Source organism: Triturus cristatus, chromosome 4_1, assembly GCF_964204655.1.
Source record: "Triturus cristatus chromosome 4_1, aTriCri1.1, whole genome shotgun sequence".
Taxonomy (NCBI): Eukaryota; Metazoa; Chordata; class Amphibia; order Caudata; family Salamandridae; genus Triturus; species Triturus cristatus.
Genome location: NC_140585.1, coordinates 350,780,534 through 350,794,460, shown reverse-complemented (window position 1 = coordinate 350,794,460; position 13,927 = coordinate 350,780,534). Strand labels below are relative to the sequence as shown.

The 13,927-nt window shown below is 44.7% G+C and overlaps 1 protein-coding gene across 1 annotated transcript in view; it reads right to left on the bottom strand.

The window, feature by feature from the left end:
- The window catches only part of FAR2 (fatty acyl-CoA reductase 2), a 438,652-nt gene that overhangs the window by 287,142 nt on the left and 137,583 nt on the right, over positions 1-13,927 (bottom strand). The window contains exon 2 of the mRNA XM_085652334.1: positions 6,442-6,676. Within this exon, the coding sequence (XP_085508460.1) occupies positions 6,442-6,630 (189 nt within the window). The 5' untranslated portion in view covers positions 6,631-6,676. The remainder of the gene's footprint in view (positions 1-6,441; positions 6,677-13,927) is intronic.

Genomic DNA, 13,927 nt, shown 5'->3' with positions numbered 1-13,927 from the left:
GCTATAAGGAAAATAAAAGCACTTCCAGGCGCTTTGGGGAGCAGGAAAGCCCAGCAAAGTTTTAGGAAGGTAGGCAGGGGGCAAGGCTGGGCCAGGGGCCAGCTCACTGGGCCCTCCAGGCAGGAAGGCAGTCCCAAGTGGCGGTTCCTCCTGGCCGTCAGCAGCAGCAGCAGCCCCCCTCAGGATCCTGGAAGAGAACAGATTCTGTGGGGACACAGACCCATTTTTATACAGTAAAACCCTTTGTTCTTGGTTCAGGGTGAGGGGGAAAACCAGTCGCAGCTGGTTGGGGGGCACCCTTGATGTGCTCAGCCCCTCACTCTATTCACTGGCAGGGCTAGGGTCGTCAGTCGCACCACAGGGGGCGGAGCCAGCATTGTGTGGGGAAAGCCCTGCCCTATTCAGGTCCAAGGTGTACTCCTCCCCAGCCATCAGCATGCTAATCTCACACTCACCACTGGGGCAGACCCAACCAGACTCCTGGAGCCAGGCTCACCAGCCAGCTCCAGCCAATCACACGCCAGACACCTTTTACACTAACATGCCAACTCCTAGAAGTGGCACTTCCGCACATGACATAATCACGCATCATACATCATTGCGAAGCATTCGATCACACGAGTCCGCACATACCAAACTCGAGCCTGCACACCCCACGCATCAGGAACTACCAGGGACACATACATTCCCCATGCATTCCTATGGGAGGGCAGGCCTATCTCACCACATGCACTCAGAGGGCGCACGCACTTTACCCTGGGACACAGGGAAAGTGCGCAGAAACCAAAAACCACTACCACCAAGTCACCAATAAAAGCAAAAAGTTCAGGGGTGAACCTGCCAGAAGGGCCAAGTCCAACAGGGTTCAAACATGAGTTTCGCGGTGTTGAGTGGCGGCTGGTGACAGTGAAAAGTGGTGGGGGAATTAACTTTGGGGTGACTCTTAAGTAGTGGACGAGCATTGAATTTTCTTTTACTTTAGCCGTGTCATTATTTTGAAGACCGTGTACCACATCACACCCATTTGCACAGGATCACAAATACAACTGAATTACGTGACCACTGCCTGGCACGCTCGGCAGGGAGGCCACAGAGCAGGGACAGGTGCCAAGAAAGGAGGCAGATATGTAATATCAGGGTGCAGAACATGCATAGGCACCAACACAGGAAAACACGGGTGAACTCTACATCATAAGAGCCTGAGCAGAAATAGGTTTCAAAGAAGGAGTGGAATCTGGAGCATCAGCGAGCAAAGACAAGTGGACAACACAGACTAAACTAAAACTCTAAAGTTGCGGATAACGAGTGTGTGTTAATATACTGCTTGACAGTATGTCTGAATATCATGTAAGTCGCAGAAGAAGTGCCAAAATTTAAATCATGGCACTCATTTCATGTATGCATGCCCTCGTTGGCTTCAAATGCGCAGACGCAGACTGAGCAAGTCACAGCTTATTTTTTAATACAAGAGCGCGCACAACTTCGTATTGAAACATGAAGCGTCTTGGCTGTTTGCAACTCAAATCAAAGAAAATGTTTTTGTATTTTACTAGTTTGATTTACACTAGTATAATACAAAAACATTTTCTTTTATTTAATTTACAAACAACAAAGAGGCTTTAAATCGAGTTTGATTCTCTACTGATTTTATATTCTGAGAGATGGGATTTCCTTTGGCAGCAGAGAACAAGCACTGCACCATATTTTCATTTTCACAATGTAGGATTTTACAAAGTGGAACTTACTGCTGCCTTTCAGTAAGGTCAGGACGGACAACGGAGCAGGAAAGGTATGACTCATCGATTCTCCCACTCCCTCTTGGTAATGAGATGGCAGGGGAGGGATGAAGACAACAGCCTGCTTCACCTAAGCCCCCCCTCTTATGATGAGTGGTTAATTGTTGCCTCCGACTCCATCGTTCTTCCTATCAGCCTGCCACACCCCCTTCTATTGAAAAGAATGGAGTTCTGTGAACTCCTCTCAGGGCCATTGTGTAAGCGCCCAAAAAGAACCCTTATTCACGGCATTGAAAGTCGGCACGCCCTCTGCCATGATGCCACTGCTGTAGATTGTGCCTGCTGGTCGAAGAATACCTCGCCCAGAAGGCATGCGCAGCAGGACCGTACCTTTGCAAAGTTCCTCACAGCTGCCCTATTATAAATATGAGAGCGGAGAGCAGCAACCAAGTAGTAAATTATGTTCAGCTGCTTGGTGTTTTGCAATTCTTCTTGCCTCTCCCCTAAGGGTGGCAGGGCAACGCCCATTTTGCCCATTAACACCAGCCGTCTGAAGCAGGGCGGTCCCAGTCCCGCACCGCCAAACTCATAATATGGCCCTAAGTGGTTTTTTTTAAATAATTATTTTAATTAAACATACATTGGTTCAAATAGACCTTACAGAGGGTCTGCAAGTTTGTACATTGCAATAATCACAGAAGGAAAACATTTATCATTACATACAAGGGGAATGTCACGGGGTGAGGGGGTCGTCCTGTACATCACATCTTGGCGGCACACAGAGCTCTCCACGATAGGTATTCCAGATTTCCCACACACAGGACCACTTTGTGGGGCATCCCCTTGCCAGGTAAACTGTCTTCTCTGTGAACATACACCAGTCCAGGTTCCTTTCCCTGGCTTCTAGTGTGGGTGGCTGAGCTGCTCCCCATAGTTGAGCAATATCTCTTTTTGCTGGCATGAACCTTAGAGTAGCCCACTGCATCCGGTGAGTGTTTAAGTCTGTGGGTTCCCAGATATATGGCCCTTAGTGTTTAATTTGTGTGTGTATCTGTCTGTGTCGGAGTATGTTAATGTTTCTCCCACAGATGTCTCAGAGTTCCTACTGACCTCATCTCACCAGTAGCATGTTTATCCACTCAAATCTTTTCAGTCAGCAGTTATCTTCATTCCTCCAAGAGAATCAGATATTAACTTTCAGGTAACATTTCTGCTCTTAGGCCCTCATTAGGAGTGGTGAGTTAATTCCACTGGCTTGGAGCCAGAATTATGAGTTCTCTGGTATTTTGCAAATCCTTTGTGTATGTATAGGTTTCCTGCTACACTTGTTATTTAATGATCCATGTGAAAGCATTTCCGTATCTGTTTTGATATAGATTTTTATGACATAATATATGTCTAATACTGTTGTCTGAGGCCTTATCCTGTATGATTGACATGGCCAAGGGGATCTGTTTTCTTTCTGAACCTGTTGCATCTCTGGGAATGGAGTGGTAGATCTAGTGCCTAAACCAGTGAAATCTGTTGTCTATGGTCTGAGATCTGCATAACTTTTCAAGTTGACACATTTCCTCTTATAAAAAACTTCCCAGTATAAATATGTAACAGAAAATCTGCTTGAGAGGATCAGGACTGAAAAATGTAATGAACATAGAGAGAGGCTATGTGCATTTTGTAAAACAAGCATTGACAAAGTGTATAGGTCTGGCTTTAATGTGCTAATTCATGCAAACAGAGGAATGCACAAATGCAGTTAACACATTTTTATTCGCAAATGCTCTTTTGCAGGTTACACTCGGACCTATCGGCTTTGCCAATCCCAGGGTAAAATTTAGCAAGAAGGATTTCTTTCTGAATGAAATGAATATAGGTGATAAAGAATTGCATGTGACAAACAGTGAGATGCTTAATTGTACTTTTCATATGTAAAACTGTTTCTCAGTCACTTGCTAGAAGTTTGAATGATGCATCAAACAGCCAATAGCAAAAGTTATACTCCTCTGGGTGTGGCCGAGCCCACTATGCATATATTTTTTAAATAACAATTTATAATAGGTCTTTTGAACAGATGCTTTGTCCAGCCAGACCTAATGATTGCCCGTCATGTCAAATTGGATAACGAGATTGGCTTTTAACCATTTTAAGGAAATTGGAGAGAAAACATGTAATTTTACCACGATCTTCTCAAACTTGTCTTGGGGGATAAACTTGCTTTTCTAGTCCCCTGTATCGAGCTTGGCTTGCTTTGCAAAGCATGAAACTATTGGGAAATCGTCCAAGTGTCTCTTGAAAACAGCCACTAAAAACAGTGGCTTTTCGACAATTATACTTAAAAACTATGGGACTCATTTACATAAGATTGGTGTAGGGTAGCACCACAAGTCTTTTTGCTGCATTGCCCTACGCCAATTTGAAAGGGCAGTAATGCACCATATTTACAAGATATGGTGCATTCCTGTTCTTTCAGCCAGCGCTGGTGCACAATTTGGTTCTTAGCGCCAATGCAGGCATCCTTGCACAACGGTGCAAGGGTGTCTGCGTTGCTGGCAGCATTGTTTTTGTACAGGAAGGGGCACCTACCTGCACAAAACCAATTCCGAGAGCCTTTTTTCTCTTTCTATGTGTGCTAAAGAATACAGCCCACGTGGAAAGAGGAAAAAACGAGCAGAAATGAAAACATTTCTCCTCGTTACGCCTGCTGTGGGGAGGTGTAAGGTTCCGGCGCTGCCCCAGGTTTACGTGGTTTGGGTTTTGAATGGGAACACCCACCGCAGCACCCATGGAACGCCTCCTTGATGCACGGTAAGGTGAGGCAGAGCTTTGCGCTGCCTCGCCTTACTCCATACCTCTGAGGCCATGCAAAGCCACGCAGGGAGGGTTTGCATCGCCTCATAGATATGATTGGGAGGGTTGCGCCACCGGAGAGTCTAAAAATGGACGCTCCAGCAGTGCAGGCCTCTTGTAAATAAGCCGTTTTCAAATTACTTTTTGGCCACTTGTTTTCAAAATGCTAGAAAGGAGAGTGCCCCCTTCACCCAAACCTTCTTCTTGGCGGACGTCAGGCCCACTCGCTCTCTCTGGACAGTTTAGGTGGGTAGGTATGTTTAACAGTCACAGGCCGGGGTACTATGCACGGGTGGTGCTTTATAGTTTTAATATATGCATTCTGTATTAAAGCACTTTCTACATTTAAAAGGAAATGCACTGCAGGCGGATTTTTTCTAATCAGGAGCCAAGTGTCACTGTGCAGCAACATCAATTAAGCTTTGCGCCGGAGCATCTGTGAAATGTGGGACAAAGACGCGAGCGATGCTCTGAACTTCTAGAACAACCCCGGGGGACTGTACAGCGAGTGCTGCTCATGTCTGTTCGCTCAGCCGTAGCATTGGACCCACTTGCAATTAATGTTCCAATTAATAGCACGCTGCTGCCAATGTGTGGCCATTAATGATGACCTCATATTATCCCATTTACAGAAGCACACAGGGGAGCCCATAACCTCCAGACACCGTATGCAAGATTGTGTCGGGGCTTGGGGATGTTGCCGAGCTCTTTGCCAGGGCCGGTTTTCGGACGATTTTGTTACAGGGCCGATTTTGTAGCTATGCTGCAAAAACGGCCCTGTAACAAAACCGGCCCCCAGGGGCCCAAAAACGGCCCAACCCGTGTAGCGCACCGGGGGATTGCCCGGTGCCCGCTACGGCCAGTCCAACCCTGCCTTTATCTCTGGGTGGAGTGAAGGGTTCATCCAAAACTCTCTCACTGAAGAGGAATTGAGGCCCTCTGAACAGCAACATGGGGTTGAGACAGCATGGTAAAAGTGCTACAATGTTACCGCCGACATTTTAAAGTTTCCACTGCAGTTCTAGCTAACCTTTACATTAAGAGTGCGTTTAATAAGGAATAAAAACAATTTCTGCTTATAAAAATCTGTTTCCAACCAGAGTGAGCAGAAATATTGTGGCTTCTGTATGATTATGCACGGAACGATGTCCTATCTTTGGCCCATTGCTAGCCATACATAATACAAGGCATGTCAACGAGTCGTAAAAAAACACCCCGCAAGCGTGTAGAAAGGCCCTGTCAACAATCCCCCTAATTTCATTTCAGATAAAATCTTGAGATACAAATTATCAATGAAAAAATGGCATGAGAAAAATATAGGATTTAAAAAAATCACACAGCATACAAGTTAGTAAGTGTAAATTCAACGATTTATGTAGAAAATAGGGTATGGGGAGAGTTAAAAGTAAAAAGAAGCGTGGATGGATCAGATTAAGGGAAGGAACAACAGGGGCCAATCCAGTTTAAAAAAACAGGCTGGTACATTTAATAAAGCAAACTATTTCTAGAAATAATAAAAAATATATTATCTGACATATTATTTGAAATTAATTACATGGATATGAATCTCCCAAAAGTAATCTGAGAGTCATTAATTGACTCACTATTAGCGGAAAGAGTCTGCATATTTAGCCACACTTTGTTACGTGACAGTTTGATCTTAAGTGCACGGTAAATGCTTCAAAGGCCTCTTTGTTAATTTTCCATCAAGCAAAGGTGGGGGTGCTGCAGTAATCCCCCCACCCCCACTCCAGCAGCACTGGTGAGTGGATGAGTTGTTTTCATGGAACAGCCTTTACCACACACTGTTTGCAGAGCACATAATTCTCTCTTGCGGCAGATGTTAACCACATGATCTTACCTTGCAACTTAACATGTCCGTCACCCTCTCCTCTATAGTCTGTCCAGCTTTCGGTCTCACAAGAATGAAAACTGCCTCCACATCTGGACAGGCCCGCAGCAGCTTCTCCACCAGCACTTTGCCCATGAAACCAGTGGCACCTGTAACGAGGACCACCTTGCCGCCATAATAAGCTGCAACAGACGACATGGCGATACCTCTCTCCGCGGCCCTGACGTCTTCTTGTAGGAGGGTCCTGAGGAGGAGAAGAAGCAAGCTCAGACATTGTGGCAAGAGCAGTCAAGAAGAAAAACCATGCAAGCAAGTATGCACTGCCTTTTAGAATTCAAAACTGCTGGAACCATCTTTTTGGAACATCAGCTTTGTTGAATAAAGTTTGAGAATGAGTAAAAAACAAGGAAATTACATAAAACCCATGACCTCATTGGATCACTTGATCACCAATGGACTCTTCTGTATTATCGCATTAAAGGTCATGCACCTGCAAGTATACTTTTGTCCACTGAGGTGCTAAAGAAAGGAACTATAGCATAGGACCAGGAGCTGCAAAAGGAACAGTTAAAACATATCTGGTTACAAATGTGTCAATGTAAAGGGGAGCGAGATGGACATTTGAAACAAACTCTCTGGTGTCGAACACCTTCCAGGGCCTCTAAAACAGCCCACCCAATGTATTACTATGGACGGTGCAAAATGTCCTTTCAAGCCTTGCAAAATGCAAGCCCTGCCCACAGGAGAGTGCGGCGAATATTATCTCAATAATTGCAGCCCGAGTCTAGAAAGGTACCAGTTAAGGCTACCAGATGTGGTAGAAAGGCCTGCTGCGTTTCACGCGGTGGCACACATTGGATAGCCATTAGACCTATGTATGCCATACAGCACCATTTCAAATGTCACTCAAATAATACGTTTTTCCATAGAAAATGCACTTATTTTTAGTAACAAAGCAAAATAAAATGTGCACAGAACCTACAGTTTACACAATAATTTCGGGGCCGGAGTTCAGCCTACTGAGATTACTGAAACCGGTCTTTTGAATTTGATGAGGCATTTTTTTTCTACAGGATCACGTTTGTGCTACTGTTACTGGAACATCAATCATTTTTCTTTGTTGTTGATCTTGAAGGCACGAACAAAGCCTTTAATGATTAGCACCGTGTTTGTTAATGTTATGGTAGCAAGAGGTCAAAGGTCAGCACAGCTTACTGGTTGTTTCAGTCGGTTCCTAAAAAACGTGTCAATTGTAGCCTTCTGGCACTGGACCATCAGAGAAGTTCCACGGGTAATTTGTGTTTCGGCGTGCAGCTCTTCTACAATGAGATAGCAGTGGGCAGGCACATGATTGCTAGAAAGAAAAAATTCTCAGGGGCATATGTACAAGCCCCTATCGCTAACACAATGTCACGTTTACGGATGTTTTGGTGGCAATAGGGGATGCGTCTTATGTTATGTACAAGGCAGCATTAAGCCACTTAACGAGGCTTAACGCTGCCTTGTACATAAGGCACCGTGAAAGGGGTGTGCAGCGGGTGTTGTGGCGGGCGTTTCACTGCAACACCCATTGGATTTGACGCTGCCCCCTATGTACAAGGGTGGCGTGCATAGTAGGCAGCGCCAAAATTAATTAATCAAAAATTATGCCATTTTGTAACTTTCATGTGCCCTGCATGAAGCAGCACACATGAAAGTTACAAAATGGCATTTTAGAATTGTTTATGGGCAGGAAGGGACACCTTCCTACACATAACCAATCCTCCCCTGCACACAGACACCCTTGCACTCTTGTGCAATCGTGCTTGCGATGGCGCTAAGTTGTTAAACTAGTACCATCGCAGGGGGAAATGCAAATCTTCACTACATTCTTGTAAATATGGTGCAGCTCTGCGTTCCAAAAGTGGAGGAGAGAGGTGTTAAGCCAAGGAGCCTAACGACACGCTCCGCCACTTCCTAGTACATATCCCCCTGAGTTTCAAAGTCTGGTGCAGAATTCGCCCAACTAACTTAACCTTCGTTGAGGAGCGATTACTCAGCAGGATTTTGTACCCTGCGAGTTTTGCTTCATGTAGAATTGATGCTAGGTTACTTTTTATTCAAGGTTTAGTGAAAGAGAGCAGATCTGGAAGAAAGTCTTGGATCCAGTCATAGATGTCCAAGTGATTCAAGTTCAGACATCTTATGAGGACTTAGATTATTGGGGTTTAAAGATCCCAGGTTTGTATAAGGGAAGTTGGTTAGTTGTGACGAAAGGGGAGGAGGTGTAGGGCCAAATATAGCATGTTACTACGCATGCTATTACATCGCATTCCATTACAATGCGGTTGTTACAACGACCGCTTTGTTAGAATGCGATACCTTTACTTCGCAAGTCATTAGATCGACTTGCTGTACGGGGCGCGCTGAAGTTAGGAATAGTATAATTTACTATTCCAACTCCAGCATGTGCAACAGTAGGGAAGGTGTTGGAATAGTAAATTATACTATTCCTTAGTTTAGAGCACCCCCGTAAAGCAAGTCGATCTAATGTCTTGCGATGGAAAAGTATTGGGTACTAACAACGTGATCGTTGTAACAACCGCGTTGTAAAAGCACCGCGCTGTAATGGCAGCACTGTAAACGCTGTTTCCCATAGGGCCACTCTTGGAGTCAAACAAGCTAAGAAGAGATCTTACAGTGCAGTTTTGTAGAGGAGATGATGACGAGGGTAAAGATAGGACGGAAGAGTTAGTAGACTAGGTGTTTTAGGGAGGAATGAGGGCATGCAAAGTTGAGATTTTAAGTATGAAAGGCTGCAGAGAGAGGTGATGTGAGCGATAAGAAGAATGCAACTAAAATAGGGTTTGAAGCTAAACGCGCAAAATACAGCGGCCCACAGTGGAGCGGCTGCCACGATCCTCTGAGGCCCACAAAATGATGGAGAACATGCAAGAGGAAGGCAAAGATGGGACTGGAGAAGCTGTCAGCTACACCATGCTGTTTTAAAAACTTTTTTTAAATCTATCCTCTTGCACTTGGACAAGAAGGGGAAGCACCAGTATTTACCACACCCTGCCCTTGGGCAAGATGGGGTATGAATAAATGAAAAGTGCTTATATAGCACACGGCTACTCTGAAGAATGTCGCTTTTAGGCAACAGAAGATGGACCAGAGCAGAGAATCACCAGCATCCTGCCATCAGTATAGTCTGAATAGGAGTGTTTTCAACTCCTTCCTAAATCTAGATTTATCTTTAATTGACCTTAGATGATCAGGAAGAAGGTTCAATAGCCCAGCCGTCTTAACTGTATAGGAAGAGCCACCCATGTGTTGCCTGTTGAAACAAGCCACCACAATTAAGCTAGTGTTTTTCGACTGCAGGGGACTCCCATGTGAGGGAGAACTGTTATAGAATCATCCTGCTCGTCGACAGTGCAAGAGGGCTTGTCGATTTAATATTCACCCCCGCGGTTTCTGGGAAAGGGAGGGGTGTGTTAATGAGGTGCGTAAGAATGGTGTAAAATGTGGGTGCTATATCACAGTTGAGATTTACATTAAGATAAAGGGAAGTTTGCTTGTTGATTAGCTTAAGACATCCCGCCTCCGTTGATTGTGAGCCAAGGCTCGGGTGGGTAAACCATCTCCTCTTACAATGTGACAAAGCTGGGGGGAGAAGAGGGTAAATATTATCAGCCATCCGTCGACAAGGTGGACAGGGTAACCAAATACTACACTTCACTTGGGTAATGCGGTGCAATAGAGGAGTTGGTAAACGGCCCTTGCCCTGGTAATGCATAAGAAGGTACAGATTTAATCTGTGTCCTTGCCCAAGGTTGGTGGGTTTTTAATAGGAGCCAGGGGCAAATATGCCCCCCGACATTCTTCATAAACTTCCAGGGGTAGTGAACATTACTGAATATATATTGTACTCGCTCATGTACACTGGTCATTCGCTTTTTGACTTATCTCCAAAATATGGTGTAGAGTCAGTCAATGGTTTAGGAGTTATTTGCTCCCAAATTCATCGATGGGAAATACCTTGTTAAATAAAAAAAGTGAGACGTTTTGGAAGCGAATGACAACTTTTGAGCCACTCAACCAATCTGCTTCAAATTTGACTTGCTCAAGGGTTGAAATTCGGTGGGTGATTCCTCCAAGTTTGGTGCAAGTTGGTCAAGGGGGCAATAGTTCTTTTTTCTCCAAAATGGCATTCCCGGTCAACTGAGTTGTTAACTTGGGTCCCAATGCAAGCATAATTGTGGTCCCATCCCCTGGTTTGGAAGTAAAACAATAATGACTATTATGGGTCAAATGGGCCCCTTACACTTCTGTGTCCCAGTGCCGCTGCACCTGCTGCACCCTTGATAGCTATGCCCCTATTTAGCAACGAATCCTGTCCTTCAAAGCAAATGACATGTGTTAGTAATGAGCCACTTTTATCTCTCAATGAATCTCATTAACGAAGCCTGATCCCGAGAGGCTGAGCACAAACATCTCTTTCTCTTGCAATATCCTAGCCTGGCCCACTGCCAAAAGATTACTTTTTATTAAAAACAGCCTCGGGTAATATGAAAAATAGAAGGTGTGATAGGAAACTGAACCATGTTAGCATTTTGTTCTCGCAATACTGCACACTACGTGAAGGCCAGATGCATATCTACCCACAGTTTACAGTGTGTCACTGAGAAAACAATCTGCTTGGGCACAAATATACCTGTCCTGTAATACCCAGGGCGGTTGGTCACTTCTGTTATGGGAATTACCATGCTTAGTATAGGTTTTTGAACTGGACATTTTGCCTGCTTAAAGGGCCAGGAAACGGGGAATAGTATGTGGAATATCAAGTGGAAATCAGTACAGAAACATAGAAAAATATGCTACTCCCCCCCCCTTGCTTAGGGAGAGCCTTGTATTAGGCAGATGAAATCCCCGGAAGTACCAATAGCCGAAACATCAGTAGCGGCTCCTGGAGGGAGTGCTGCGGGGCGGTGATGCGGGGCGGTGGAGGAGAAGGGTGGGGGGGGTAGTAACATACGGCCGAACAGAGGTAAGTACATAAATAAGTAAATAAAACAAATTTCATTGCGCGCGCTGCATTGCCAAATGCGAAATTCGTTGCTTCTCAGATAGGAAATACTGATGCCGCATCCCCTCATCCCTTGTGTAAGGGCCTCGGTGTTCTACACCTCCATAAAATGTGTGGGATCAATCTATTCCAGTGCAGGCCTCAACTCCCCCTGCCAGACTCAAATTAAAATAATTATTGATTCCACCCCCTATCAGCCAAAATACATTTTAGGAAATAGCTCATTTCAGTTTCAATTAATACCAGTAGCATCTGGTGATCTCCGAAAGATAAATACTTGCGATGACTTCACCCTTTTCCTCCCTATGTGATAAGAATGACCTTCATTGTGCCAATGCCAGCATTTTGTTATCAGTCCCCTCTTAGGCCAAGAATTTGCAGAGCAAACGTAGGGCATCCCCCAGGACATCAGAGCTAAACGACCCAACCACGACAGCTGAGGCCCAGTAGCTCCTGCTCGCCCCATGGCCCCCCAGATGTGGTTTGACAGGCGCTCTATAAATACCAACACATACATCTCCACATACATCCCATCTGTTATAAAAGAGTCTTTCATCGGGCTAGAGGGTTTGCCCTGATGTTCTCCTCTTGTGTGTTATGACGCAAAGTGACGCACATCGATAAATGCTGCCCTGCTGTCACCACATCGTGTGTCCCCTCTATGATTTCTCTCTCTCTTCTTTTCTGTCCTTCGTTTGGGTGTTTTGACGTGAGCCTGCGTCATCCATCAGTAAAGTGCATCCTGCCTGAAGCCTGCCGCAGCATGCACGAATAATGCATGTGTTCTCCCTTGGCAAACATCAAAGCGTCGCCTTCCTCGAACCTTCTTAGCCAAGGTGGATAGTATGATCGGCTGCGTGACCCCATAATCAGGGGTAATGACTGTTTTGGTACCACAGGCACCAGACAAGAGCTCCTGCCATCAAAATGCAGGTGCGAACCGCGTAACAGATTTACAGCAATCTGAATCCAGCACTGTAATGATGGTAATGCTTTGAAATAAGCAACTCTTTATTAACAGTTATTCCTCATTACAGTGGAATTGTGGTTCCTGTCGTATCTGCAGAGCCCCATGGTGCACACGACTGAATAGCAAGCAGCACCTCACCCCACAAGAATCCCAGCCAGTATCTACATACCCCAACCTTACTTCTTCAGCAATGTATGGATGCATATATGATAATTGTGTGTGTACTGTCATGGTTATGTTGAACATCCTCCACCCATTAAATCCAACACTTCCTCCTATTCACACCACAAACTGCAAATGTACCTTGTAGCAGATGCCTTGTACAGCTTTTCCGATCGAAACGCTTCCTGTACCACATCAATAAACAACAAACACTCCAAACTCAGAGTCTCTAATTTAAGGATTAATATTATCAGAGAGTGATTTGACATTTGTTTTAAGTAAGTGACAAAGGTTAAATATATTTTCGACATAAACCATCATTCCATCTCAAACTGGAGCTGGTATCTCACAAATGGGGTTCTAGATGGTTGTCAAAGACACCACATAGTAGGGCACCACTCATCAACTCTGTTCTGTGGTTCGTAGAAAACACCCCACAACCGGATCTTTAGTATTGAGTTCCGTAATCTACAATATGCTGCATTGGAGTTAGATTCTTTCCACCAGCTAGTGACCTCATGGAGTGACAGATGACCAGTTCTAAATAGAACAATCACTCAATTATCCTCTATCACATTTCTCCCACAGAGGTGGTGAAGCTCATGTCGAGTGTGTATATATATATATATATATATATATATACATATATAAATATAAGCGCAACTCCGATCTTCACTCATTAGACGTCGGGAATGAAAACCAGGAGCACACACCACAGTTCTGTGCGGGTTTATATTTTATTTTATTGTGTATATATTGACACAAAGTGTAGATGACATTTGCCGTACCCTAAGTTTGGGACATCTCGTGATTAGAGATGTAACTGAGGAATCCTAGAGCAGCTCCAAGGTCATAATAAAACATCAAAATGAGGCGAAACCTATAGGTGGGCCACCAGATGTGTGAGCCTGAGGTCATACGCAGCGAAAGCTGAGCAATGTAGACTATCTTGAAGGACTGAACAGATATGCCACCATAGTTCTGGTTAAAGCAATTAAAAGGTCTTGCTGCGTTCTTTGGTTCAGCTTTAATGTCCTCAAAGTGAGAGGGCATGATCAAGGTCATACCTAGACATATATATTCACTAACTAATTGGAGCCTACTACATTAAGGTAGACATGGCAAAAAATACTCGACGCAGAGACGACTGCACACTTCTTGCAGGATGCTAACAATCAGGCTATTTGCTTCAGGATATAATATAGCCTTAAAGCCGAAGTAGCGGGCTCTACAGGCCATTAACAAGGGATTGGGCCTTTAATGGCCAGTAGAGCCTGCTACAAAGGGCTCTAAGG